The following is a 25,303-nucleotide window of genomic DNA, read 5'->3' as shown; positions in this document are numbered from 1 at the left end:
TACAAGATGCTACGAAAGCACAGAGAATGAGGTTCAATACCCTACAAAGAGAGCCAGAGAAAACATCAGAGGCCGGGTACAGTGGCTCATGCCTATAATCCCAGAACTCTGGGAGGCTGAGATAGGCGGATCACTTGAGGCCAGGAGTTCGAAATCGACCTGGCCAACATAGCAAAACCCTGTCTCTACAAAAAATACACAAATTGGCCAGTGTGGTGGTGCAGGCTTGTAATCTCAGCTATTTGGGAGGCTGAGTCACGAGAATTGCCTGAACCCAGGAGGTGGAGGCTGCAGTGAGCCGAGTTTGTGCCACCCCACTCTCGCCTGGGCAAAAGAAAAGACTCTGTCTCAAAAAACGAAGAGGGGAGGGGAGAAGAGGGGAGGGGAGAGGGGGGAAGGTGGGGAGGGGAGGGGAAGGAAACATCATTGGAGAAACTGATGTTGAAGCTGAGATAAGGCAGGAAGGAGGGCATAGTCAGTTTCTGGTGGGAGGTGATGATTGCATAAAAGATGGCTTCTTCTCGCAAAGGAAATGTTGTCAGAGGCACAGCATGCTCAAATTGCCAAGTATTTTGTTAAGAGTTGTCTTTTGCATAAGAAAAGAGACTATAGCGGAAAATTAAACTTTACTAGCAAAGCTGCATATATCAAGAGAACAGTGATCTACTTAACCTAGGAGGAAAAAAGGTAAAATATCACAATTTCATCTTGGCCTATTCCCCATATTCCCTATTCAAACACACATTTATTTCCTCATGCTGCAGTGTGTGTCAGGTATGAGAGAGGACTCAGGGCCAAAGAAGAGGGACCCAACACTGCCCTCAGGAAACCAACGCAATGAGCAATCAGACAATAGAGTGCTTCTTATGGCTACACATGATTCTGAAATGTAGCTCCCTGATTAGAGTTACCATGGAATAAAATACTTAGCTTAAAAGCTACTGTTTTAAGAATTGTCCAGTAGAGCAACTGTTATTTGACATCAGATATGGTGGTATAACAGGAATTTTAAAAGAAACTTTGACATCCCATACACATAAACAAGGAATCATGCTTGTATTTTCAAACAAATGCTACTAACTCATGTTTTACAGATTTCAAAGCACTCTTACACACTGTTCACAGCAAGGGAGGCCAAGCAGCTATTTTAATAATTACCTACCACGGGTCAAGCACTGATTGTGTAGTATGGGGCTCTTTGCTGGAAACTTAATATCCATGATCTCATTTCATCCTCACAACAATCATGCAAAGTAACTATTATCTCCCTCTTAAACAAACACGGAACCTGTGGCTTGGAAGGTTTACATAACCTGCCCAAAGACACATGGCTGACAAGTGGTGGAGCCAAAGTTAGTCCCCGTGTCAGTCTGTGAAACTCCTTTTATCCCGCTGCACAGCTTCAATGTCACCGAGTGTGGCTAGCAAAGGAGCTGAAGAGTATACAGTGAGCAGAGGAGGCTGGATTAGACTGCAGGTCAGGACTTTGAACTCAGTCTTCTTGCAGCCACACTGAAGCCTCACTGTAACTGTAACCTCAAGGTCCCCACCCCCACCTAAAGTTATCTTGAGCTTTCTAATAATTCAATCCCTCTGGATTCTCTCTAAACCATCTTTCTAAGGATAGTGGGGAAATGGATCACGGAAAAAATCTCTATGCAAAAATTAAAGTATTTAACAAGCAACATCAATCACACCGTGCATCCACCACTATCCCTGGTGTCTGATGCTCCTGAGTACATTCCGCACTAAAATCTGCTATTAAAGAACCACAGTAAAAGCTCAAAGCCATGCCAAGGTTCATTTACTTAATCTCATGGAATCCTTACAATAACACTAAAGTCCATACTATTATGCTCAGTTTACAGAGATAAGCAGAAGTTCATCAAGGTTAAATAAGGCACCCAAGGTCACACAACTGTTAAGTGATGCTGCAGTATGATTCCAAAAGCCTAAGCTTTTCCCCTCTACAACATGGCCTGGATTCCTGCGACAGTCAGATAATGAAAGAAAAATACCAAAATACTGTGATCTGAATTTGTATATTTGCAGAAATTTTCATATATAATTACTCACCAGTTCTACTATCAGAATTATAGAGTTTTACCGTGCGGTATTTTGTTAAAGTAAAAAACAAACATATCACTTAAAATTTTCACATCTTTTACATTATCAAAGCAATATGGTACTTGAAATTTATTTGAATATACAGCTTAACAACACATATTTTCATCAATATTTTATTCAAAAACTTCCCATCTTAAGAAAACAAAACGTTTAATTGATGGTTAATATCAAAATATCAAAATTATTTAGGATCCTACAAGAGATGGGGTGCTCCATCTTTTTAGAACGCCCCCCTTTTTTTTGAGACAGGGTCTCACTCTGTTGCCCAGGCTGGAGTGCAGTGGGTGTGGATGTTGGCCCACTGCAACCTCCGCCTCCCGGGTTCAAGCAATTCTCCTGCCTCAGCCATCACGCCCAGCTAAATTTTGCATATTTAGTAGAGATAGGGTTTCACCTTATTGGCCAGGCTGGTCTCAAACTCCTGACCTCAGATGATCCGCCTGCCTCGGCCTCCCCAAGTGCTGGGATTACAAGTGTGAGCCACCGTGCCCAGCCTAGAACCATATTTTAAAAGCAAATAAAATACTCAGTTTATTTGTTTGTAAAACAAGGCTGGGCATTGTGGCTCACGCCTGTAATCCCAGCACTTTGAAAGGCCGAGGCAGGCAGATCACCTGAGGTCAGGAGTTTGAGACCAAACCGGCCAACACTGTGAAACCCCATCTCTACTAAAAATACAAAAATTAGCTGGGTATCATGTTGCGCGCCTGTAATCCCAGCTACTCGGGAGGCTGAGACGGGAGAAGTGCTTGAACCCAAGAACCAGAGGTCTCAGTGAGCTGACATTGCGCCACTGCACTCCAGCCTAGGCGAAGAGCGCGACTATGCCTCAAAACAACAACAACAAAAACAACAAGTATTTGATACAAGTTTAATGGAGTGAATAAATCTCAAATATGTATCAACAAATGGGGGAAAGTACAGAGATGAACAGGTCAATGTAAGTATTAATTTACTACAGGTACTACTCATTCTCAAAGTAAATCTGCAACTCACTTTAGAAAAAGTGCAATGAGAAAGGAACTGAATGGAGGTAAATGAAAAAATATACTACGTAGCATACCTAATGAATCAAAAGACATTTGTCTTATTTTCTCATCTATACATGATACTTACTAATTATTTCATTTATTTCAGAGACAATCTCAAAAACAAAGGAGACAGCAATGAGTGTAAGCTGACTGAGCCCATAGCTTTTAAATTAAGGGGGCAGCGGAAGGGCAACCTCTCACTGTATTTAATACACAAAACAGAAATCCAAAACACTTACCAATCTTTACTTGCTCGGGCTGGCTAAGGGAAACAAATGCTGATGTGTCATCAATCCAGGATATCTGAATGTTACCTGCAATCGCAAATTAAAAGTAAAGTGAACATTTGACCATGTGGAGAGCTATTAGATTTAATGTGCGTATCTTACATATTTCAGTATACTCTATCTTTAAAGAGAGAGAAGGTGCTTATTTAAAATGTGATCAAAATCTCAGCACTACAGAGAGTTAGCCTGTTTAAAGGCTACCACAGCAGTTATTTAAGTTAAAACTTCAAGAGAAGAGACAAAGCAGGGGGAAAAGAAGCTATTAGAAATTTAACACAATAGAAAGATCCTTCCAGATTAAACCATGGGGCTTGTCATCATTCAGTGCAATACCAGGATTGGGGACTTATTTTCCTATCAAGACCACTAACAAAAATCAGAGACCACATAGGTTCAAAAACACAACTATTTCTTTCTTTTTTTTTTCTTGAGACAGAGTCTCACTCTGTTGCCCAAGCTAGAGTGCAGTGGCACAATCTCAGCTCACTGCAACCTCTGCCTCCTGGGTCAAGCAATCCTCCCACCTCAGTGTCCCAAGTAGCTGGGACTACGGGCACACGCCACCACGCTTACACATAATCCTACTGAAAGTAGTGTTAGAGGCCGGGCGCGGTGGCTCACGCCTATAATCCCAGCACTTTGGGAGGCCGAGGTGGGAGGATCACCTGAGGTCAGGAGTTTGAAACCAGCCTGACCAACATGGAGAAACCCCATCTCTGCTAAAAATACAAAATTAGCTGGGCATGGTGGCGCATGCCTGTATCCCAGCTACTCGGGAGGCTGAGGCAGGAGAATTGCTTGAACCTGGGAGGCGGAGGTTGAGGTGAGCTGAGATCGCGCCATTGCACTCCAGCCTGGGCAACAAGAGCGAAACTCTGTCTCAAAAAAAAATAATAATAGTGTTAGTACTTAAAGTAACTTTATATGCCTTAATGTTCGTTCTGACTTATTTTAAATATTTACATTCAGAAATGGTGTACTGTATTATTAGTGCAGGAGGCACTGCTGTGAAAGTCTACTATTCTAAAATATCAATTTAAAAAAAAGATAAGAAAAAAACAGATCGGGCTCAGGGGCTCATGCCTGTAATCCCAGCACTTTGAGAGTCCGAGGCGGGAGGATCACTTGAGCCCAGGAGTTCGAGGCCAGCCTGGGCTACACAGCAAGACCCTATTTCTATTTAAAAAAAAAAAAAAAGAAAGAAAGAAAGAAAAGAAAGAAGGATGAAAAATGGTGTTAGTTATATGGAAGGCCTATTTTCTATCTGCTTTTTACTCCAAATGTTAAAATACAAGCACTTTAACTTCTTTTAATAAACTCTTCAAATATTTTTTAAATGGCTACATACTAGAAGATACATAAACATTTACTAAACTTTCTTACTACTGGACATTTAGGTTTTGTGGCCTTCGCTTTATCCAAGAATTTCCAAAGAGACTAGCTTAAATGCTTCGTTTGTTAAAATAAGAGGCATTGCTGTGGATTTACAATCAGAATGGTCTTCATAAACACTTATCAGGAGACTGCTCAAACGAACCTAATCACATGACCTGGTAAAAAAGGAAAGAGAAGAACTGCCCTACCTCATACACGTATCACAAATCCTGATCTACCCAAACATCTGTCACTTTGATTAATCTAAAGCAGAGAACACCTCCCCTGCCATTATGAAACACACAAGCCCTGTGAGTTTAATCTTAAAAATTATTTATGCTCAGCCACAGCTTATCTTCTCTGGTCAGTAGTAAGGACAGTCATCATCACGGTGTTTTGCTTTCCACGAATTAATAGCTCTGTATTGTGAGGTGCTATTAAAAGTTTCTCAGATGATATTAGCACAAAGATAACAGTATCCTAAACCAGAAAATTCAAAGAGTGAAATTAAAACCTTGAATATTAACATTCTTTTATGCCCAGGCCAAAGCTGTCTTTCTACTTCTGACCACCTATACCAAATGAATAGCAAAACCCTAAAAAGTACATCTGAACTTGCGACTTACCAAAGGCACTGAAAAGCTGGTAAAGGTCGCTGGTTTTCCATTCTTTGGGGAATGTCACATGGAGAACATGATCACGTTTAGGCTGCACTACAAGACAAATTTATGATGAAATATTGATGGGTGAAAAGTGATCAAATAAACCAGTGACTCTTTGATGAAACTAAGTCTAAGCTAATTTGGAGAACTGTTATGAATTCCTCATGATTACCAAACAACTCCTAAAAGTATGCCTAGGATTGGTGGGATTCTGCCATGGTAATCTAGACCTCAGGTTCTGATACTTTACAGAACCCACAACAACTTGAACCCTATGCAAAGGCATCTTCTCTTCTCATGAAGTTCCTGTGCAAATTATTTGCTTATTTTTTAATTTTTTTTTTGAGACAAGGTTCTGCCTTGTCATCCAGGATAGAGTACAGTGGCACAATAATAGCTCACTGCAGCCTCAAACTCCTGGGCTCAAGCGATCCTCCCACCTCAACCTCCTGAGCAGCTGAGGCTACGGGTGCATGCCACCATGCCTGGCTAATTTTTTTATTTTTTAATTTTATTTTTGTAGAGATGGGGTTCTCACTATGCTGCCCAGGCTGGTCTTGAATTCCTGGCCTCAAGTGATCCTCCCACCTCGGTCTCCAAAAGTGCTGGAATTACAGGCATGAACCACCACACCCAACTGTGCAAATTATTTAGAAGAAAAAAAAGGCTGCTCTGTTCATGAAGTTTCACTTCACTAAACATTTAACTTTCCCATTTTAATATACTTAGTTAAAAAAAAAAAAAAAAAGCACTGTCCAAATTAAATGGACTAATTGTTAAGTAAGGCAATCCTGAGTCATAATCTTGCTTTCTAATCCCAAACCCAGAACTTATCTGTGCGGCTCTAAGCAAGAGACCTAACCACTCTAACCACTCTGGACTATAAACTGGGAATGGCGATATTTAGCATACAGAATTCTTGTGAGAATGACAGACCAAAATATCAGTCTAACATGGAGGGCAACACAACAGTACGTCCTCAAACTATCATTGCAACAATTATTGTCACCAAGTATAGTTCATCCACTTCTACCTGCCAGTGACATGCATTAAGGTAAAAAAGAGCAATGAAACAGCAGAAAAAAAGCAGAGGAGAAGAAAAAGCAACCACCTCCCATAGACCTTCCACGTTTTTTAAATAAAAAAAAAAAACAAAACAAAATAAAAATCAACCTACTAAATTCAAATATATACATACTCAAGTAACTGGAAAATAGAAATTTTACCAAGATAACTGACAGCTAGCATATCTTAAAAATCTATTACAAATACTTATAGAAAATGACGAAATCAGAATTCTGAGTGAAAATGAAATATATAGAAAAGATACATGTTTCTAAAATTCATTTCATGCATAAACTGGAAAACATAAATGAAGAGATGACTAATGAATGCCCAAGAGTCCCATTAACTTAAGCATACTATTCATATCAACCACAAAATCACTGCCCAATTTTAAGTGAAAAAAGCTTTTTCTTTAGTAATATTTTCCTGTTATCCCTTCCAGACCACACACTTAAATGCACAGATGCAATAAGAAAATAAAAATTTACTTACAGTCTGGTCCTTCCAAGTTTAGATAGGGGATATCCATGACCCTCATAAGAAATAACCTACAAGAAGAAAAGACAAACAAGTAATGGGCAATTTCCTTTAAAAGACAGGCATTTTGACATTTTTAAGGTTGAATTAGAAAAAAAAAAAATTTTAATAGGCATTTATTATATTTTTTAGTAGAAGATCCTTGATATCACTCTATTTGTAAAATTATTTCTATTATTTATTATTTTTTTTTTAGATGGAGTTTCACTCTACTGCCCAGGCTGGCATGCAGTGGTGTAATCTCGGCTCACTGCGACTTCTACCTCCCCAGTTAAGTGATTCTCCTGCCTCAGCCTCCTGAGTAGCTCTAATTTCTGTATTTTTAGTACAAACGGGGTTTCACCATGTTGGCCAGGCTGGTCTCGAACTCCTGGCCTCAAGTATCTACCTGCCTCTGCCTCCCAAAGTGCTGGGATTACAGGCATGAGCCACCACACCTGGCTTTATAATTATTATTATTATTACTATTATTATCATTATTATTTTGAGACAGAGTCTCATTCTGTCACCAGGCTGGAGTGCAGTGGCACAATCTCGGCTCACTGCAACCTCTGCCTCCCAGGTTCCAGCGATTCACCCGCCTCAGCCTCCCGAGTTGCTGGGACTACAGGCGCATGCCACCACACCCGGCTAATTTTTTGTATTTTTAGTACAGATGGGGTTTCCCGATGTTGACCAGGCTTGTCTCGAACTCCTGACCTCAAGTGATCCACCTGCCTCAGCCTCCCAAAGTGTTGCAATTACAGGCATGAGCCACTGCACCAGCCATGTAAAATCATTTCTAAACCTCTGAAATTCATTTCAGAGATTTTTCTCCTGGGCCAAATATTTATCACAAATAGAAAAAACAAACAAGCAAGCAACAAACTGGTATCCCCAACAGTTCCTGGCACTCAGTAGCTGCTCAATAAATATTAGCTAAATGAACAAAATTAATCATCAAAGAGTCAAGGGAAAGTCCTCCACAGAGCTGTCGTGTTAGTCCAAGTAAACAGAAAGAAAATAAATATTACCCATCTTACCAATCTATGAACAAGTGTTCCTAAAAATTCTAAGTGTAACCCTTACAATGGGCATTTGTGAGCTGAGAATGACAACACAGGTTTCTTTTTTTTTTAATGAAATGCAAAGTCACTGGATAAATGCTAATCTCTCTGGGTAAACTGTACAGTCTGAAATAAGTGACTGTCTCAAAAGCCCACATCATTATTATCATTTAAAACACACTAAAAGCACCACACAAAACAATCCTTGGTAAAGAAAACTATCACACTAATATAAATCATAGCAGTCATTTTATGTTTATCTTCCAAAATGGGTACAAAGGCACTTATAAAAGAGTGCTTGTAAATTACAACTCTCTGTCATGCCATTCAATTTTCTTTTATTTGCAAGATTATGGACAAAATACCATGCATTCTGTTGTGTGTAAGATTATTTTAATCAGTTTTACTTAGGCAACAATATATTATGCATTTGTGGTAGAGACAACATTATACAGCAAATTAAAAAGGCAATCTATGTGCCCAAGAAGCAATTAGTTTGGCTTCACGGACCCACAGTTAAGGAACATTATTACCAGGCATTCAAAAGCCAAGCAGGGCCAGGCACGGTGGCTCACACCTGTAATCCCAGCACTTTGGGAGGCTAAGGAGGGTGGATCACCTGAGGTCAGAAGTTCAAGACCAGCCTGGCCAACACGGCGAAATCCCATCTCTACTAAAAATACAAAAATTCGCTGGGCGTGGTGGCGGGCACCTGTAATCCCAGCTACTCGGGAGGCTAAGGCAGGAGAATCACTTGAACCCTGGAGGCGGAGGTTGCAGTGAACCGAGATAGCAACACTGCACTCTAGCCTGGGCAACAAGAGCAAAACTCTGTCTCAAAAAAAAAAAAAAAAAAAAAAGCCAAGCAAGGCAAAAGCTAGTTCACAAATGGAACCATCAGCATGAACAATACTGCTCTGTTAATGTCAGAAAAAACGAAGTCATAGTACTCTGGTTTGAGAATTTGTTGTATGGCCTACAATTTAATAAACCAAATTCTATGGCTAAGAAACCAAATTTATTTTTAGTTCGCTAATTTAGGCTCAAGTGTACTATTCTGGTTTTGTAAGCTGTTTTAACCAATTTAATCAATACTCCCTGCAATGCCAGAAGACAAGAAGATACATAAAGCACCTAGCATGGTGGGTTCTCAGTGAGGGCAGCTATCATTTTTTCTTAAATATTATTTTCCAGCATAAACGATACACACTGGAACTATCATTATTACCGCCTACCAGAACCTAATAATAACAAAAGTTATTCCTAGGTTAGTGAGCTAGTTAGTTGGATAAGCTAACTAACCTAGGAATAACTCTTGTTATTGTTAGTCATGCTTCATATAATTTTCAGTTCTCCGTTTAGTAAATTTAGAAATAGTCTCCAATTCTAAACACCAAATTTTTTAAAAAATTAATTTTAAAAGTTAATGAAGGCTGGGCATACTGGCTCACGCCTGTAATCCCAGCACTTTACGAGACCAAGGCAGGCAGATCACCTGAGGTCAGGAGTTTGAGACCAGCCTGGCCAACATGGTGAAACCCTGTCTCTACTAAAAATACAAAAAATTAGTGGGTGTGGTGGCAAGCACCTGTAATCCCAGCTACGTGGGAGGCCGAGACAGGAGAATCACTTGAACCTAGGAGGCAGAAGTTGCAGTGACTCGAGATTGCGCCATTGGACTCCAGCCTGGCAACAGAGTAAGAATGTCTCAAAAAAAAAGTTAATGAAACTTATCAAGCACCATAAAAATAACTGAGAAGAACAAAAGTTGAATCAACAAAATGTTCACTGCTATACCATCAAATATGCCAATAATCAAAATCAACCTCAAGATTTGATAATACATGGAGGTCAGTAAATTATAGTTCAAAATTTCAATATAATATTAAGCAACCAAAATAACTATGAAAATGTCAAAACATGGATAACTTATAATTTCAAGTTTTAAAAAGGCACAAAATTTTATACTATGATTTTACCTTTATAAAATATTTATGTCATTAAGCCAAGAATAAAAAATATCCTCCCCTCTCCCACCAACAGCTTTGGGAAACTTTGAGCTTTGTTTCTCAAAATTCCTTTTACGATCATTTTTTAGACTTTAAAGGCTACCAGAACTGAGAAGCCCAGGGAAAATAACTAGAGACTTTCTTAGAAAAAGCCAATCGAAAATGCCACCTGAATTAATCTTTCGTATACTGTGCACTACCTCACCTGGCTGGGAGAAAACTATAAATACAAAAATAAAAATATAAAACCACAAACTTGAATTTGCAATTCCTGTATTTATGTTTACAATTCTGTTATATTGCTAAAGTCATGGGACCTCAATAACAAATTTAGGTAACTCAGTGTTGTACAAATACCAGGAAGGATTATACTAACAAAGAAAAAGAAGGCTCTCCCAATTTCTCTTACCATTTAGATGTTTTTTGTTTTTTCTTTTTCTTTTATTTCTTTTTTCCATTTAGATGTTTTTAAAAAATTTTTTTGAAAAATATTTTTTGTCAATATATAAACTATGTGTTCTCTAATATTTCACCTGAATTTTCAATATTATCTCTGATTAAAGTAAGCAAAAATTTATTCTCAGCTGAAACACTCAAAAGATATGTTTTTTTTTAAATTTTTATGAGTATACAGTAGATGTATATATTTGTAGGGTACGTAAGATGTTTGGATACAGGCATGCAATGTGAAATAAGCACATCATGGAGAATGGGGTGTCCATCCCCTCAAGCATTTATCCTTTCAGTTACAAACAATCCAACAACACTCTATTTAAAAATGTGCAATTAAGTTATTATCGACTATAGTCACCCTGTTGTGCTATCAAATAGTAGGTCTTATTCATCCTATTTTTTGTACCCATAAAAGCTATTTTTTAATGTAGTCAATCCTACACTATCTTGTTTGTTTACTCCACATTACCTTACACAGAAACCCCTTTCAAATGAATTATTAATAGCACTTCTCACTCTTTCCCTATACCTTCACCTTCACATCTGGGGTTTAGAGGGAACTGAATAGCTCCAAAGCCCGGAAGAACACGAAAACCAACTCTGTGTGACTTGGCAGACTGTGGCTCTGGAGAGCGCCACACAATTGTGAAACTGACTCTAAAACTGTGGCTGAGCATCTGCGGAACTGAACCAAAGTAAACTCTCCCAACGGCCTCCCACCGTCCTTATGCCATGCTGTTTGGAAGCCACTGCTCTGGAAACATCTCTGCCCTTCTGAAGTAAAATTAAAACATTTCAATATAGGCATGCCTCATCCCAGCTGGCTGTCAAATGGCCTGCACTGACTCCCTGGAATGATTTGATAAAATAATTCACATATGCATCATCCAACTTGACAGTTTTCATCCTAGCATATGAGGAAATGCACTAGGCAAGCAGAAATGCTGATAAAGACATGAAAGGACGTGCCATCACTGTGAACTGTATTAAAGAACAATCTCTCCCAGAAGGACTTTCATCTGCAGATATCAAAAAGATACTCAGACTAACACTTGCACGAAACGTTCTTTCTATTTTAGTGAAGATCCGAGAGGGTGTAACACGGTAAAGACCCCAAGACTGAGTGCGGGAATCTTGCCACATTTCTGAAAGCTTTCTGATGAAATATTATTTCCCCAATTATTCTCTAAAGGACTGACATTAACTTTATCAAACACTAAAATTAAAATTCCCATTAGATACAATGGCTCATTTTACAAAAGAATTCTATCCTAAGAAACAGTGTAACTCAAGTTCACATTCTAGATGCCATAGAGCAAGTTTTATCCTTTGTGGAATCTGTCATTTTTTAAATGTTGTACGAGTATATCACTGGCAGTGCTGGTTGTCCTGGCTTTCAAACAGTCTGGAAGGACTCCAGGGTAAAGCACAGCATACCAGGATCTTTTGCTCAATACAATGGGTCACTTCCACTCAGTCTCTTCACAGGCTACACAGCATACGCTACACAATACCTTTAGCTCCAAAGAGCCACCACCTCATCTCCATTACCCATGTGCTGGGTGACACAAAAAGCCACCCTCCAAACTTTTTTGTGAAACAGGCGGTATAGGCCGGGCGTGGTGGCTCACGCCTATAATCCCAGCAATCTGGGAGGCCGAGGCAGGTAGATCACCTGAGGTCAAGAGTTCCAGACCAGCCTAGCCAATGTGGTGAAACCTCGTCTCTACTTAAAAATACAAAAATTAGCTGGGTATGGTGGCAGGTGCCTGTAATCCCAGCTACTCAGGAGGCTGAGGCAGGAGAATCGCTTGAACCCGGGAGGCGGAGGCTGCAGTGAGCCGAGATTGCACTGCTGCACTCCAGCTTAAGTGATAAGAGCGAAACTCCATCTCAAAAAAAAAAAGAAAAGAAAAGGGCAGGATGACACTGTGTCCCAGGCTGCCTAAGAAGGCTCATTAGTTACTGAAGAATTTCATTTCAGATATGTAACTCTAGAATATAGAACCTCGAACCGTTAGCAAAATGTGCTTCCCCGCGAACTGGATCAGCATCACCTGGGAACTTGTTAGAGATGCAGATTCCTGAGCGCCATCCAAGACTCCTGACTCAGAAACTCTGGACTGAGAATCACCAAGTTAACAGGAAAACAGTATATTCAACGTGGTGTTGTTAATTACCACTAAAGATGATGCAGCAATCAGCTGGATAATGACTTCTGCCAACTTCTCCAAAAGATATTAGTCTTAATGATTTGTTTATATTAAATCATTCTGTGGCTCATCCCTGTTAATCCCACTGCTTCGGGAGGCAGAAGTGGGAGAATTACTTGAGGCCTGGAGTTTGAGATCAGTCTGAGCAACATGATGAGACTCCTGTCTCTACAAAAAGTAAATTAGCCGGGCAAGGTGGCTCGTGCCTGTAGTCCCAGCTACTCAGGAGGCTAAGGCAGCAGGATTGCTTGACTCCATGAATTTGAGGCTGCAATGAGCTATAACGTGCCACTGCACTCCAGCCTGGGCAACAGAGAAAGACCCTGTCTCCACAATAAATAAATAATTAAATGAACAAACACATAAATAAAATACTTAGAAAAACACAAAACTGGCCAGCCACAGTGGCTTACGCCTGTAATCCCAGCACTTTGGGAGGCTGAGGTAGGTGGATCACTGGAGGTCAGGAGTTCGAGACTGGCCTTGCCAATATGGCAAAACCCCGTCTCTACTAAAAATACAAAAATTAGCCAGCGGTGGTGGTGCACGCCTGTAATCCCAACTACTCAGGAGGCTGAGGCAGGATAATCACTTAAACCCGGGAGGCAGAGGTTGCACCATTGCACTCCAGCCCGGGGAACAGAGTGAGACTCCATCTCAAAAAAAGAAAAGAAAAGAAAAACACAAAACTTTGACACATAAAATTTTAAAAAAGAAAAAAACTGCCAAGCATAGTGGCTCATGCCTGTAATCTCAGCACCTGGGGAGGCCAAGGCAGGCAGATCAGAGTTTGAAGCCAGCCTGGGCAACATGACTGCTACAAAGAAATACAGAAAATTAGCCAGGTGTGGTGGCACGTGCCTGTAGTCCGAGCTACTTGGGAGGTTAAGGCAGAAGGAGCCCTTGAGCCTGAGAGGCGGAGGTTGCAGTGAGCCAAGACTGAGCCACTGCACTCCAGCCTGGGGGTCAGAGCGGGACTCTGTCTCAAAAAAAAAAAAGAAACTATGAATAAAAAAAAGAAAAACATAAAACTATTAAATACCAACAACTACCTCAAAATCCAGAAGGCAGTAACATAAGCCTTCTACCACTCCTTGAAACCAGGAGGTCAAATTGTAGCATGCAACTAGCTTCTCTGCAAGAGATAAATTGGGTGAAATTACTGCTGACAGCTACCATTCTTGTTTTTAAGAAGATTTAAAAAAAAAAAAAATTAAACTACTCTCTTGGCAACTCATTAGCAAAAGTCTAACCTGTTTCTGTGAATTGGCCACAAATTAAGCTTTAGCCACCAATGCAGCACTAAAGATTAGCAAACACTTGAGGGAGTAATACACACAATACAAAAGAATCAGACACCTCTAACATTATCAAAATCTTCCACCCTTACCACAAAGCTTCAGACACAGATTATGTAAGTACAAGCACACGAAGATCAAAGGTTATTCTATGATGACACAATGGCTTGCCTTGGACTGTGGCTTATCTAAGCCATTCCCTAGTAGTCTGGTGAATATTAAGTGGGTTGCAAAACAATGCTGCTATTAACCCATTTTATGCAGCTATGCTCAAGAAAACGAAGTATGATATTCAAAAATGCATGCAAGCAGTCCTAAAGGTGATTCAGGAATACTTTGGATGGAGACTCAAACCTCTGAGAACTGAAAAGATCATTATAGTTCTTTCAAATTTTACATTACCAAATCTATCTATAAAATCACAGATTTGATTCACAAAGGAAAGGAAATACTTAGTTTTGCTCCTGAAGCAGCAGGCTTTCCAGTCCTAAAACTGATGGCAGAGGAGGAGCGTGAATCAGACAGGTGGCCACTTTAAGAAGCAGTTAGCAAAAAATGGTCATGCCCAGTGCTGGAGCCAGTGCAGTGCAAGGCATGCATGTACTGACAAGAGCTCCAGCCACGAAGGAAGGTTGTGAGTGTACCACGACAGATTTGGCTGGCAGGCCACTGAAGGCTGTCTACATGATGCTGACCATGAGTTTTAATGTGTTTGAAAATTCCTTATTGTGTGTGTGTGTATATATATATATAATTCTTTTAAAAATATTTTAAGTTCTGGGATACATGCGCAGGACACGCAGGTTAAATATGTATCTTTTAAATTAAGACAGGGTCTATGTTGCCCAAGCTAGACTCAAACTCGGTCTCAAGCGATCCTCCCACCTCAGCCTCATAAATGGCTGGAATGACAGGTGCACACCACCGCACCTGGCTTTTTTTTTTTTTTTTAAGTTATACAATTATATAACTAGTATAATCTCAATCAGTAAATGAAGAACATTGATCTCAATTAGTAAATGAAATAGACACAGAACACAAACTAGCAGGAAATTCTCTAAGGGGACGGCTTTTTTTCTTCTGGGCTGAGGAATTATGAGTGGGATTTTTGTGTTTTAAAAAGAAAAAAAAATTAAGTACAAAAATTCCTAACTAAAATAACATTTATTATGGCCTGTTCAGCCTCAGTTGATCCTCTCCTGTCTGGAAGTTATCGGTCCCCCTGTACTGAGAATGGGAGGTAGATTCTTCCAAGTTTAGCCACTTGCCCTTGGCGACCATGGAGGCCAACCCTAAGCTTCCCACTACCTGCCCTACACACAGAGGCCCTGTTCTCTCTCTCCCATGTGGCTTTTAACCTGAGCTGTCTCCACAGCCTCCCTGTGAAATGGTAAGCCTAGAGTACCAGCGGGAGCAGCTAGGGACAAGGGTTTTCGTCCTAAACCACTAGTCAAAGCCCTTGTGTATATAAGAGAAGCAAGTGTAAGCAAGTGCTCAGGATACAACATCCCAGAAACATTTTTTTATAATACTCAAAGGGCTGATTAAATTATAGCTTCACATGATGGCGTGGAGCCCTGATACAAAAAATGAGGTTGCTGTCTGAGGAAGAGCTTTCGGTAGAGCGAATTTTCAAGGCAACAGGAACAACAGGCAGTGAAGAGAGCCATGTGGCCGGAGATCAAAAGGACAACCTTCCCACGACTGTAGTGCAAAGCAAGCTGCTACCTGGGCATGGGGCTTGCCAGGCACACCTGCTCCCACACACCGTGATCACCATCAGGAAAATGAGTGAATCAGCATCTCAGGGTGAGGAGAGGCCTCAGAGGTGTATGGACACAGAGGTTTAGTTTGCATAATGACACACACACAGGCCTGGATGATCTAGACAGACTTCTAACGTCATGACGTGTTAATAAAGAAGAACAGAGTTTATTCTGGTCTCTCTTCCTAGCAAAAGGAAAAACCTCAACCCCCAAACTCCTTATCCTTCCTCCTAAGAACTCAGTATTTTCACTCCCCGGTGAAAATTTCCATTCACGTCCATCTGCTTTCTGCTTCCATCAAGACTACACTTCCGATTTCTCAAAAAAGAGATTTCCAAGTAAAATTGTACCCCTCTCCTACCACTACAGACTGGGATACAGAAATGTTGAATACAATCTCATCTCAACACAAATTGAGCACAGAATTAATTTGCAGCTCACCCCAAGTCCCAAGCCTTCTAAAGAGAAACTGAAACCTTAACCGACTAGCAGCTCTACTGTACTTGCAAATGGTCTTGGTATTTCCTTCAGGGCAGAGCAGTAAAAGCACTTCATAAGAACCCGGTATGCAAGGCTCATCATTATACATATTTATGTGCTATAAAAAACTAATTTTATCATCCAGGGTAGGAAGCATGCAGACATCTCTCACAAAATAAGCTCATTCATTTTGCTCACTAAAGCTCCTGTGTAAAATAAGGGTAACCACTGGCTAGATGGGAGTGACTGTGGCATCAGTTATTTTAATTTCACTCAGGTGGGGGGAATACAGTTTTCAATCTAGCCGCTTGCTGTTTTGACAAATAGAGTGTTACTCAACATTTGTCCTGAAGCCAACTCATGTCCTTTCTTAAATACATACACTAGAAACAAAGGCAAAAAAAAAAAAAAAGGAAGAAAAAAACAAAACCAGCAGCTCATTTCAACAGTCTCCAAATGAAGCATATCAAATCACATCAACTAAAAACATTAAATTAAACATTATACAAAGGCAATGCCTGCAGTGCCTGTAAAACAACATACTGTAAAGTGTCAGAGGAAACAAGCCCCACACAATCCAACAGTCTAAGTCAACATCTTTTAGAGTCTGTGCTCAGGCCAAACATTGAGAGAAACGGAAATCTTCTTTCAAAGAGACTAACATTGTCTCTTAAAAAGATATGCAACCAACTACAGCATTGTCCCTTATAGACACTGTGTGCTATGGAGGAAGAATCCCTTCTGAGTGGAGCACAGGCTTGATATCCCTGACTGCCACTCCTGGGGCCCTAGGCAGATGTCTCGGCTTTAAAATGGGCACATTTTCCCCTACCTATGAGGGCTGCCTTTAGAAAAAATAGTCAATGCAGGTGACATACTGTGCATAGTGGAAGGTGTTCAATCGATAAGCTATTTGATAGGTAGCTCAAATTTCTTAGAGTATACTGCTAATCCTTGAACACTGCAAATTAAATGCTAAATAGTCTTGGAAATAACTATTACCCACTTGCTCCAAGCCAGGACCAATGCAAGGCTGGAAATAGCTAAGAATGCTGACTTTACCACTAGCATGCCTACAGTGGGCTGAATGGTGGCCTCCAAAAAGATATGTCCACTTTCTACTCCCTGGAACCTCTGAGTGCTACCTTAGTTGGAAAAGGAGTCTTAGCAGATGTTATTATATTAAGGACCCTGAGATGATATTATCTGGGATTATACAAGTGGGGCCTCACTGCCATCATATGTGTCCTCATAAGAGAGAGGCAGAGACAGACAGGACACACACACAGAGGAGGAGGAGGCAATGTGACCATGGGGACAGAGACTGGCGTGATGTGGCCCTAAGCAGAAGGATGCCAAGGAATGCCTGCAGCCACTGGAAGCCAGAGGAGGTAAGGGACAGATTCTTCCCCAGAGCCTCTGGAGGGAGCTCGGCAATGCTGATGACTTGATTTGAAACTTCTGGCCTCCAGAACCATGAGAGATGTATTCACCTAAAACACTTAGTATTTTAAGCCACCAAGCTTGTAGTAACTTGTCACAGCAGCCACAGAACACTAATCCAATACCCTACTACAGAGGAGGCAAGCTGCTTAAATATACATCCAAAGGTTGACTGATCTCCTTTTACCTCAACAAGTTACTTTTTAAATTATAATAATAAACAAGCTATTAAGCCAGAGAGGAATGTACTTTAAAGTAACCAGAGCAAACACGAGACTAGAAGAGCTCAGCACGTGGACTGCCCCTGCAGTGCTGAAGGGCTAGCATACCAAGTACAGGTTGCTGGGTGGGTGGCCTGAAGGTTTCTTTAAAAAGCAGCCTTTTGATGCTGCCACAGAAGTGGCAATCAAGATCACAAGGCAGAAATTAAATAAGACAGTATCAACTTGAGGCAAGCAGTCCCTTCCCTGAAGTAGCACTTGTTTCCAGTCTTAAAAAACCAGACTCAAGGCTTCACAGTAATTTAATGTGCCCTGTCTTTTGACTTTGTGAAAATCAGTGAGTGCATTAAACTTCGAGGGTAATCAAACCAAGCCAATTCATGGAGATTCTTTTTATCACGGTAACTTGGGGAGCCAAAAACGAAATAAACAAGACTTTGAGGCAAAATAAATGGCTTTGGTTAAAGTATGTGAGGAAGAAAAAATGCATCTTGTGTATTAGGGGAAAATATATTTTGTGAACTAGGGAAAAACAGGCTTCAAGCCTTCTGGAATCTAGGAGGCTGCTTGAAGCATCTGCAGTGCTATAATTTCACTCCTCCATGGCACCTGACTCCAAAATTTACACAATCCAGAAGAGGCTGAAAATGGGGACTCCATTTTTTTAAAGACATATTTCCTGGGCTCTTTATGATTAAAGAGTAATATCAACAATCATACCACTGTCCACATGCAGCCAGTTTATGATAAGCTGTGCTGCCTAGTCCAGGTTCATATCCATTTTTGGTAAAAGCTACAGGGCAGATGATATCACCTTTTAAAAGATTTGTTACTCCTTCATGCAAGCACATTAATATAAAATTAAAGGATAACTACTACCAAGTTCTTGGGAAAGCCAGCCAATAAGAAAGAAGGGGCCCATGATCACCACTGCTGTAAGTGGCCTCCTTCCTGCCTTCCCTGACCTCGGTTCTGGCATCACCAGGTGCTTCTGAGAAAGGGATGAGAAGGGATGTGCCTGGCACAGGCAGACAAATGGAGGAGGCTGTGTTCTCGACCCTAATGCCTCACAAATCACACAGCCTCCCCAGCGTCAGAAGGTTCAACACAAATTAGTGCAAATAACACACAGGGCAGGTATTTTCTTTTCACTTACAACCCAACTTTGCAGCAAGACCTTTAAAATTAAGATGCAAAGACAGTTATAAAGTGTTTTCTTAAGAAGATATCTAAATTGCCATTCTCTATTAAAAAGTTTTTGTTGGCAACATGTATGTGGGCCACTTTGCTTCTATCAACACAGAGAGACTGTCACCCAAGGGTCCTCAGCTCAGAACACACCGCCTGCTGTGTTTCTTTCATAAAATGAAAACCTACCCAGCACTGTGGGAGGCCGAGACGGGAGAATCTTTTGGGTCCAGAAGTTCAAGACCAGTCTGGGCAACATTGCGAGACCTCATCTCTATGACAAACTTTTTTTTTTTTTTTTTTTACCTTTATTTTTTTTTTGAGATGGAGTCTCACACCCTGTTGCCCAGGCTGGGGTGCAGTGGCACGATCTCGGCTCGCCACAGCCTCTGCCTCCTGGGTTCAAGCGATTATCCCGCTTCAGCCTCCCGAGTAGCTGGGACTAAAGGTGCCCGCCACCATGCCCGGCTAATTTTTTTGTATTTTCAGTAGAGACGGGGTTTCACCACATTGGCCAGGCTGGTATGAAAAACTTTAAAAAAAAAGATAGCTGGGTGTGGTAGCATGCACCTGTACTCCCTGCTATTTGGAGGGTGGAGCAGGAGGATCCCTTGGGACCAGGATGCAATGAGCCATGTTTGCTCCACTGCACTCCAGCCTGGGTGACAGAACCAGACCCTGTCTCAAAAAAATAATTTAAAAAAATAATTTAAAAAAATGCCGGGCGCTGGCCGGGCGCGGTGGCCCACATCTGCAATCCCAGCACTTTGGGAGGCTGAGGCGGGCAGAGATCAAAACCATCCTGTCCAACATGGTGAAACGCTGTCTCTACTAAAAATACAAAAAGTTAGCAGGGCATGGTGGCACGTGCCTGTAGTCCCAGCTACTCGGGAGGCTGAGACAGGGGAATCGCTTGAACCTGGGAGGCGGAGGTTGCAGTGAGCCGAGATTACGCCACTGCACTCTAGCCTGGCAACAGAGCAAGTCTCCATCTCAAAAAACATTAAATTAAATTAAATTTAAAAAAAAATGCGGGGACAGTGGCTCATGTCTGTGCACTCAACGCTTTGAGAGGCTGAGGTAGGCGGATCACTCGAGGCCAAGAGTTCGAGACCAGCCTGGCCACCATGGTTAAACCCCATCTCTACTAAAAATACAAAAATTTGCCGGGTATGGTGGCTTGAGCCTGTAATCCCAGCTACTCAGGAGGCTGAGGCATGAGAATTGCTAGAGCCTCGAAGGTGAAGGTTGCAGTGAGACGAGATCACGCCACTGCACTCCAGCCTGGGCGATGGAGGAGACTGTCTCAAAAAATACATATAAATTAAAAAAAAAAAGAATTTAAAAAAACGAAATGAAATGAGAAACAAGATTTCCATTATTTTCTTCAAGTTCACTGCAGTGTAAGTCACAGTAACAACCACCCTTTCTGCACACCTACTACATGCCACACCCAACACCAAACAGCCTTATCAGCGCTGCTACCCAACCAGGTGGAGATTATGATCTCCAGTTGAAAGACTAGAAACCTAGCTTTGGCAAGACAAATCTCCCCTCCGGTGGCATCAATCCAACCGACCCACCCTGAAGCCTCAGCTATTTCCCTTATGCTCCTGCTGCCTTACATATAAGCCACCCTAGCTGAGATGTGGCACAGATCCACATCTATGTATCTTAAAGTTTATGTGCCCAAGGTGTCATCTAAACATAAGGCAGTAATACAATTACAAAAGAAAAATGCTCCAGGTGATGCAAAATATCATTGTTTTAATAAATTAAAATGTCAGTGAAGCAACGAGTTGCTCAAAAAGAACAGTTCACAAAAGGATACATTCATAGACAGATTAGAGGTAACCAGGAGCTGAGGGGAGGCGGAAGATAGGGAGTTACTGGCTTGCTGGTTAGAGTTTCTGTTTGGGGTGATGAAAAGTTCTGGAAATAGTGGCTATGGTTGTATAATATTGTGAATGTAATTAATGCCATCAAACTGTACATTTTAAATGGTTAAATGGCAAAAGTTGTATATTTTACCAAATTTTAAAAAATTAATAATGTAATATGCCAAAAACCAATGAACTATACACTTTAAATGAGTGAACTATATGGTATATGAATTTATATCTCAATAAAGTGGTTTTGAAATAGGAAAGAGGAGGCCGGGTGCGGTGGCTCACGCCTGTAATCCCAGCACTTTGAGAGGCCGAGGCAGGCCGAGGCAGGAGTTCAAGACCAGCCTGGCCAACATGGTGAAACCCTGACTCTACTAAAAATACAAAAATTAGCAGGGTGCGGTGGCGCGTGCCTGTAATCCCAACTACTCAGGAGGCTGGGGCAGAAGAATTGCTTGAATCTGGGAGGTGGTATCACACTGCACTCCAGCCTAGGTGGCAGAGCGAGACTCTGTCTCAAAAAAAGAAAAGAAAAAAGGAAAGAGGGCCGGGCACTGTGGCTCATGCCTGTAATCCCACCACTTTGGGAGACCGAGGCGGGCGGATCATGAGGTCAAGAGTTTGAGACCAGCCTGCCCAACACGGTGAAACCCTGTCTCTTATACTAAAAGTACAAAAATTAGCCAGACATGGTGGCGCGTGCTTGTAGTCTCAGCTACTTGAGAGGCTGAGGTAGGAGGATCCCTTGAACCTGGGAGGTGGAGGTTGCAGTGAGCCAAGATCATGCCACTGCACTCCAGCCTGGGCGAAAGAGTGAGACTCCATCTCAAAAAAAAAAAAAAGAAAAAAGAAAAAGGAAAGAGGCTAGGCACCGTGGGTCACGTCTGTAATCCCAGAACTTTGGGAGGCTGAGGTTGGAGGATCGTTTGAACCCAGGAGGTCAAGACCAGTGAGGGCAACATAGTGAGGCCCCCATCTCTACAAAAAAAAAAAAAAAAAATTAGCCAGGCATGGTGGCATGCGCCTTTGGTAGCTACTTGGGAGGCTGAGGCAGGAGGACCATTTATGCCCAGAAGGTTGAGGGTGCAGTGAGCCATGATCATGCCTCTGCACTCCAGCCTGGGTGACAGAGCAAGACCCTGTCTCAAGGGAAAGAAAAAGAAAAGAATTAAAGTTAAAATTTAAAAAAGGAAAGAAACAGCTTCTAATAGTTCACTTAGAAGATATATTTCTTTACTTCCTTTTCCCAATAAAAGTCTAAAACTCCAGGCGCAGTGGCTCATGCCTGTAATTCCAACACTTTGGGAGGCCAGGGTGGGTGGTTCACTTGAGGTCAGGAGTTCAAGACCAGCCTAGCCAACTTGGTGAAAGCCCATCTCTACCAAAAATATAAAAATTAGCTAGGAGTGGTGGCGGGCGCCTGTAATCCCAACTATCAGGAGGCGGAGGCAGAGACTGCAGTGAGCCAAGATTGCACCACTGCACTCCAGCCTGGGCAACAGAGCAAGATTCCAACTCAAAAAAAAAAAAAAAAAAAAGTCTAAAACTGAAAACACAATACAGAACTAAGAGTAAGAACTAACCATATGATTCAAAGGGGAGAAACAAAAAACAGTAACATATTCAATCTTCTCTCTGCATATTATTTAGTTACATGTAGGTTTTTTGGGTGGGTCTCCTCTGCTTTCTGGTCAAGGCTCAATAATTCAAAACAAAGTCCTGTTTACTGGATGTACACAGTGCATCATACAACATCTTCTATGAAAACCAAACAGCCCTCCTTCTGTTCCCCACATCTAGTCAGAGAAGCGTCTCAAACTATGTCACCACAGCAGTGACAGCAGTGACAAGTTAACTGAGGCCTATGATGTACCAGGCACTGTGCATTTTACACACACTCTCTCATTTCATCCTCACAACAACCCTATCAAACGAGTTCTAATATTCTCAATTTACAGACGAGGAAGCTGAGGTACAGAGAGGGTAAGTAACTTGCCCAAGATCACACAGGTAATAAGGAGCAGAGCCGGGATTCAACTGTACTATACTACGCTCCACAATATCCTGAAGTGAAGCAATCCTACTGGAGAAATCAATCAAATGGCTTTTTAAATATTTAAATTCAAATGGAAATGAATCCTGTGGAGTGTTGTGACACTGACAGCTATGCGCTTACCAACAATAAAGCTATGTTAAAACTCGTGTTTATGTTGGGAAGCTGAAGTCCCATGGAGGAGGGAGGCGGAATTACTCTAAGACTCAATTTAATACACTGCTCCTCTGTATGAGGGAGGGACAGGCTGGACAGCAGAAGGTTAAGCGAGGGCTTCCCTGCAGGTGATCAGGCAGCACCCTCCAGGGAGACAAGCTTGACACACGGGGTCCCTTAACAACCCACTGCGACCCTGCATGCCATGCTGCTGGGCACGAATGGCAGTTGTGCTAGTAAGCAGCAAATAAAGCCTTGCTCTGTCCATTACTGGCGAGAGGGCTGGGAAGAACTCTTTTTTTTTTTTTTTGGTCACCCAAAATAAGTTGACACTGGGAAGAAATCTTTAATTCTTCAGTTTAAAATCTCTCTGATGTTAAATGTCAAGCACATGCATATTATAAGAAAAACCCAATTTGCTAACAGCATGCAACTGCTTTCTATGGAGAAAAAGGGAAAATACTGGTGTGCTTTTATTTCAGGCACCATAGTTTCCTTCCTCTCCCGTCTGTACGTACAGCTGTTATGTATACCTACTCAATCCTCCATACACTGCTGCGTTATATTCATTTCAAAAACAAAACTTTAAAAAATGCTCCAAACCAAAGCCATCATGCTTCTATTACATACCAACATGACACAATCATCATCTGATTTTTCATAAGCAAACACTAATGGGGAGGTACAAGCAAAAGTAGACACTTCACATTTGTTGCTACTGCACTCCAATTTTATGTCCACAAGCTAACAAGGTTTCTTTTTCATTAAACTAAAACATAAAACACATTCTGCTACCACCTCTACCTCTACTGAATCTCCTAGCGTGTTAGATCTTCTTGTATTTTTTCTTTTTTTTTTTTTGAGACAGGGTCACGCTCTGTCACCAAAGCTGGAGTGCAGTGCTGCAACCATGGCTCACTGCAGCCTCAACCTCCTGGGCTGAAGCAATCCTCCTGCCTCAGCCTCCTGAGTAGCTGGGACTACGGGCATGTGCCACCATTCCCAGCTAATTTTTTTTTAAGAGATGGAGTCTCGCTATGTTCCCCTGCCTGGTCTCAACTCCTGGCCTCAAGCAGTCCACCTCCCTGGCCTCCCAAAGTGCTAGGATTATAGGCATGAGCCACCATGCCCAACTTTATTTATTTATTTTCAATTAACAACTAAAAATTGTATATATTGATATGTACATGTTTTGAAATATGTATACACTGTAAGATGGCTAAATTAGACTAATATATCCATTACCCAACATACTCACTTTTTGCAGTGAAAACACTTAAAACCTACTCTTCTGGTAATTTTCAAGTTTACAATACACTGTTAGTAACTACAGTCACCATGCTGTATAACAGATCTCTTGAACTTATTCCTACTAACTGAAATTTTGTGTCCTTTGACCAATATCTCCCCAATCCTCTCCGCACCCCTTATATTTCAAGAAACGGAAAAGAATATATGCTGGGCACTTACTAAGTTCTAGGAACTATCAAAGTCCTTTCACATCTCGTACAATCCTTATAACCTCGACGGAAGATGATATGCTTTGGCTATGTCCCCATCCAAATCTTATCTTGAATTGTAACTCTCACAATTCCCACATGTTGTGGGAGGAACGTGATGGAAGGTGATTGAATTATGGGGGCGGGTCTTTCCTGTACTGTTCTTTTGATAGTGAATGAGTCTCATGAGATCTGATGCTTTTAAAAACGGGAGGTTCCCTGCACAAGCTCTCTTGTCTGCTGCCATGTGAGATGTGCCTTTTATCTTCTATCATGATTGTGAGGCCTCCCCAGCCACATGGAACTGTAAGTCCAATAAACCTCTTTCTTTTGTAACTTGCCCAGTCTCAGGTATGTCTTTATCAGCAGCATGAAAATGGACTAATACAGTAAATTGGTACGGGGGAGGGGGGGCGGTGCCAAAAAGCTATCAAAAAATGTGAAAGTGACTTTGAAACTGGGTAACAGGCAGAGGCTGGAACAGTTTGGAGGGCTCAGAAGAAGAC

The 25,303-nt window shown here is 41.4% G+C and overlaps 1 protein-coding gene across 8 annotated transcripts in view; it reads right to left on the bottom strand.

Moving 5' to 3' along the window:
* Positions 1–25,303, bottom strand: part of PARN (poly(A)-specific ribonuclease) — a 191,333-nt gene that overhangs the window by 111,665 nt on the left and 54,365 nt on the right. For all 8 annotated transcript variants that reach the window (XM_054454916.2, XM_063654684.1, XM_054454918.2 and 5 more), the window contains 3 exons: positions 7,039–7,094; positions 5,446–5,532; positions 3,398–3,472 (listed from right to left, as the gene is read on the bottom strand). In XM_054454916.2, the coding sequence (XP_054310891.1) occupies positions 3,398–3,472; positions 5,446–5,532; positions 7,039–7,094 (218 nt within the window). The remainder of the gene's footprint in view (positions 1–3,397; positions 3,473–5,445; positions 5,533–7,038; positions 7,095–25,303) is intronic.

This window comes from Pongo pygmaeus, chromosome 18 (assembly GCF_028885625.2).
Source record: "Pongo pygmaeus isolate AG05252 chromosome 18, NHGRI_mPonPyg2-v2.0_pri, whole genome shotgun sequence".
In the NCBI taxonomy this organism is placed as follows: Eukaryota; Metazoa; Chordata; class Mammalia; order Primates; family Hominidae; genus Pongo; species Pongo pygmaeus.
This window is presented reverse-complemented; position numbering and strand designations above follow the sequence as displayed.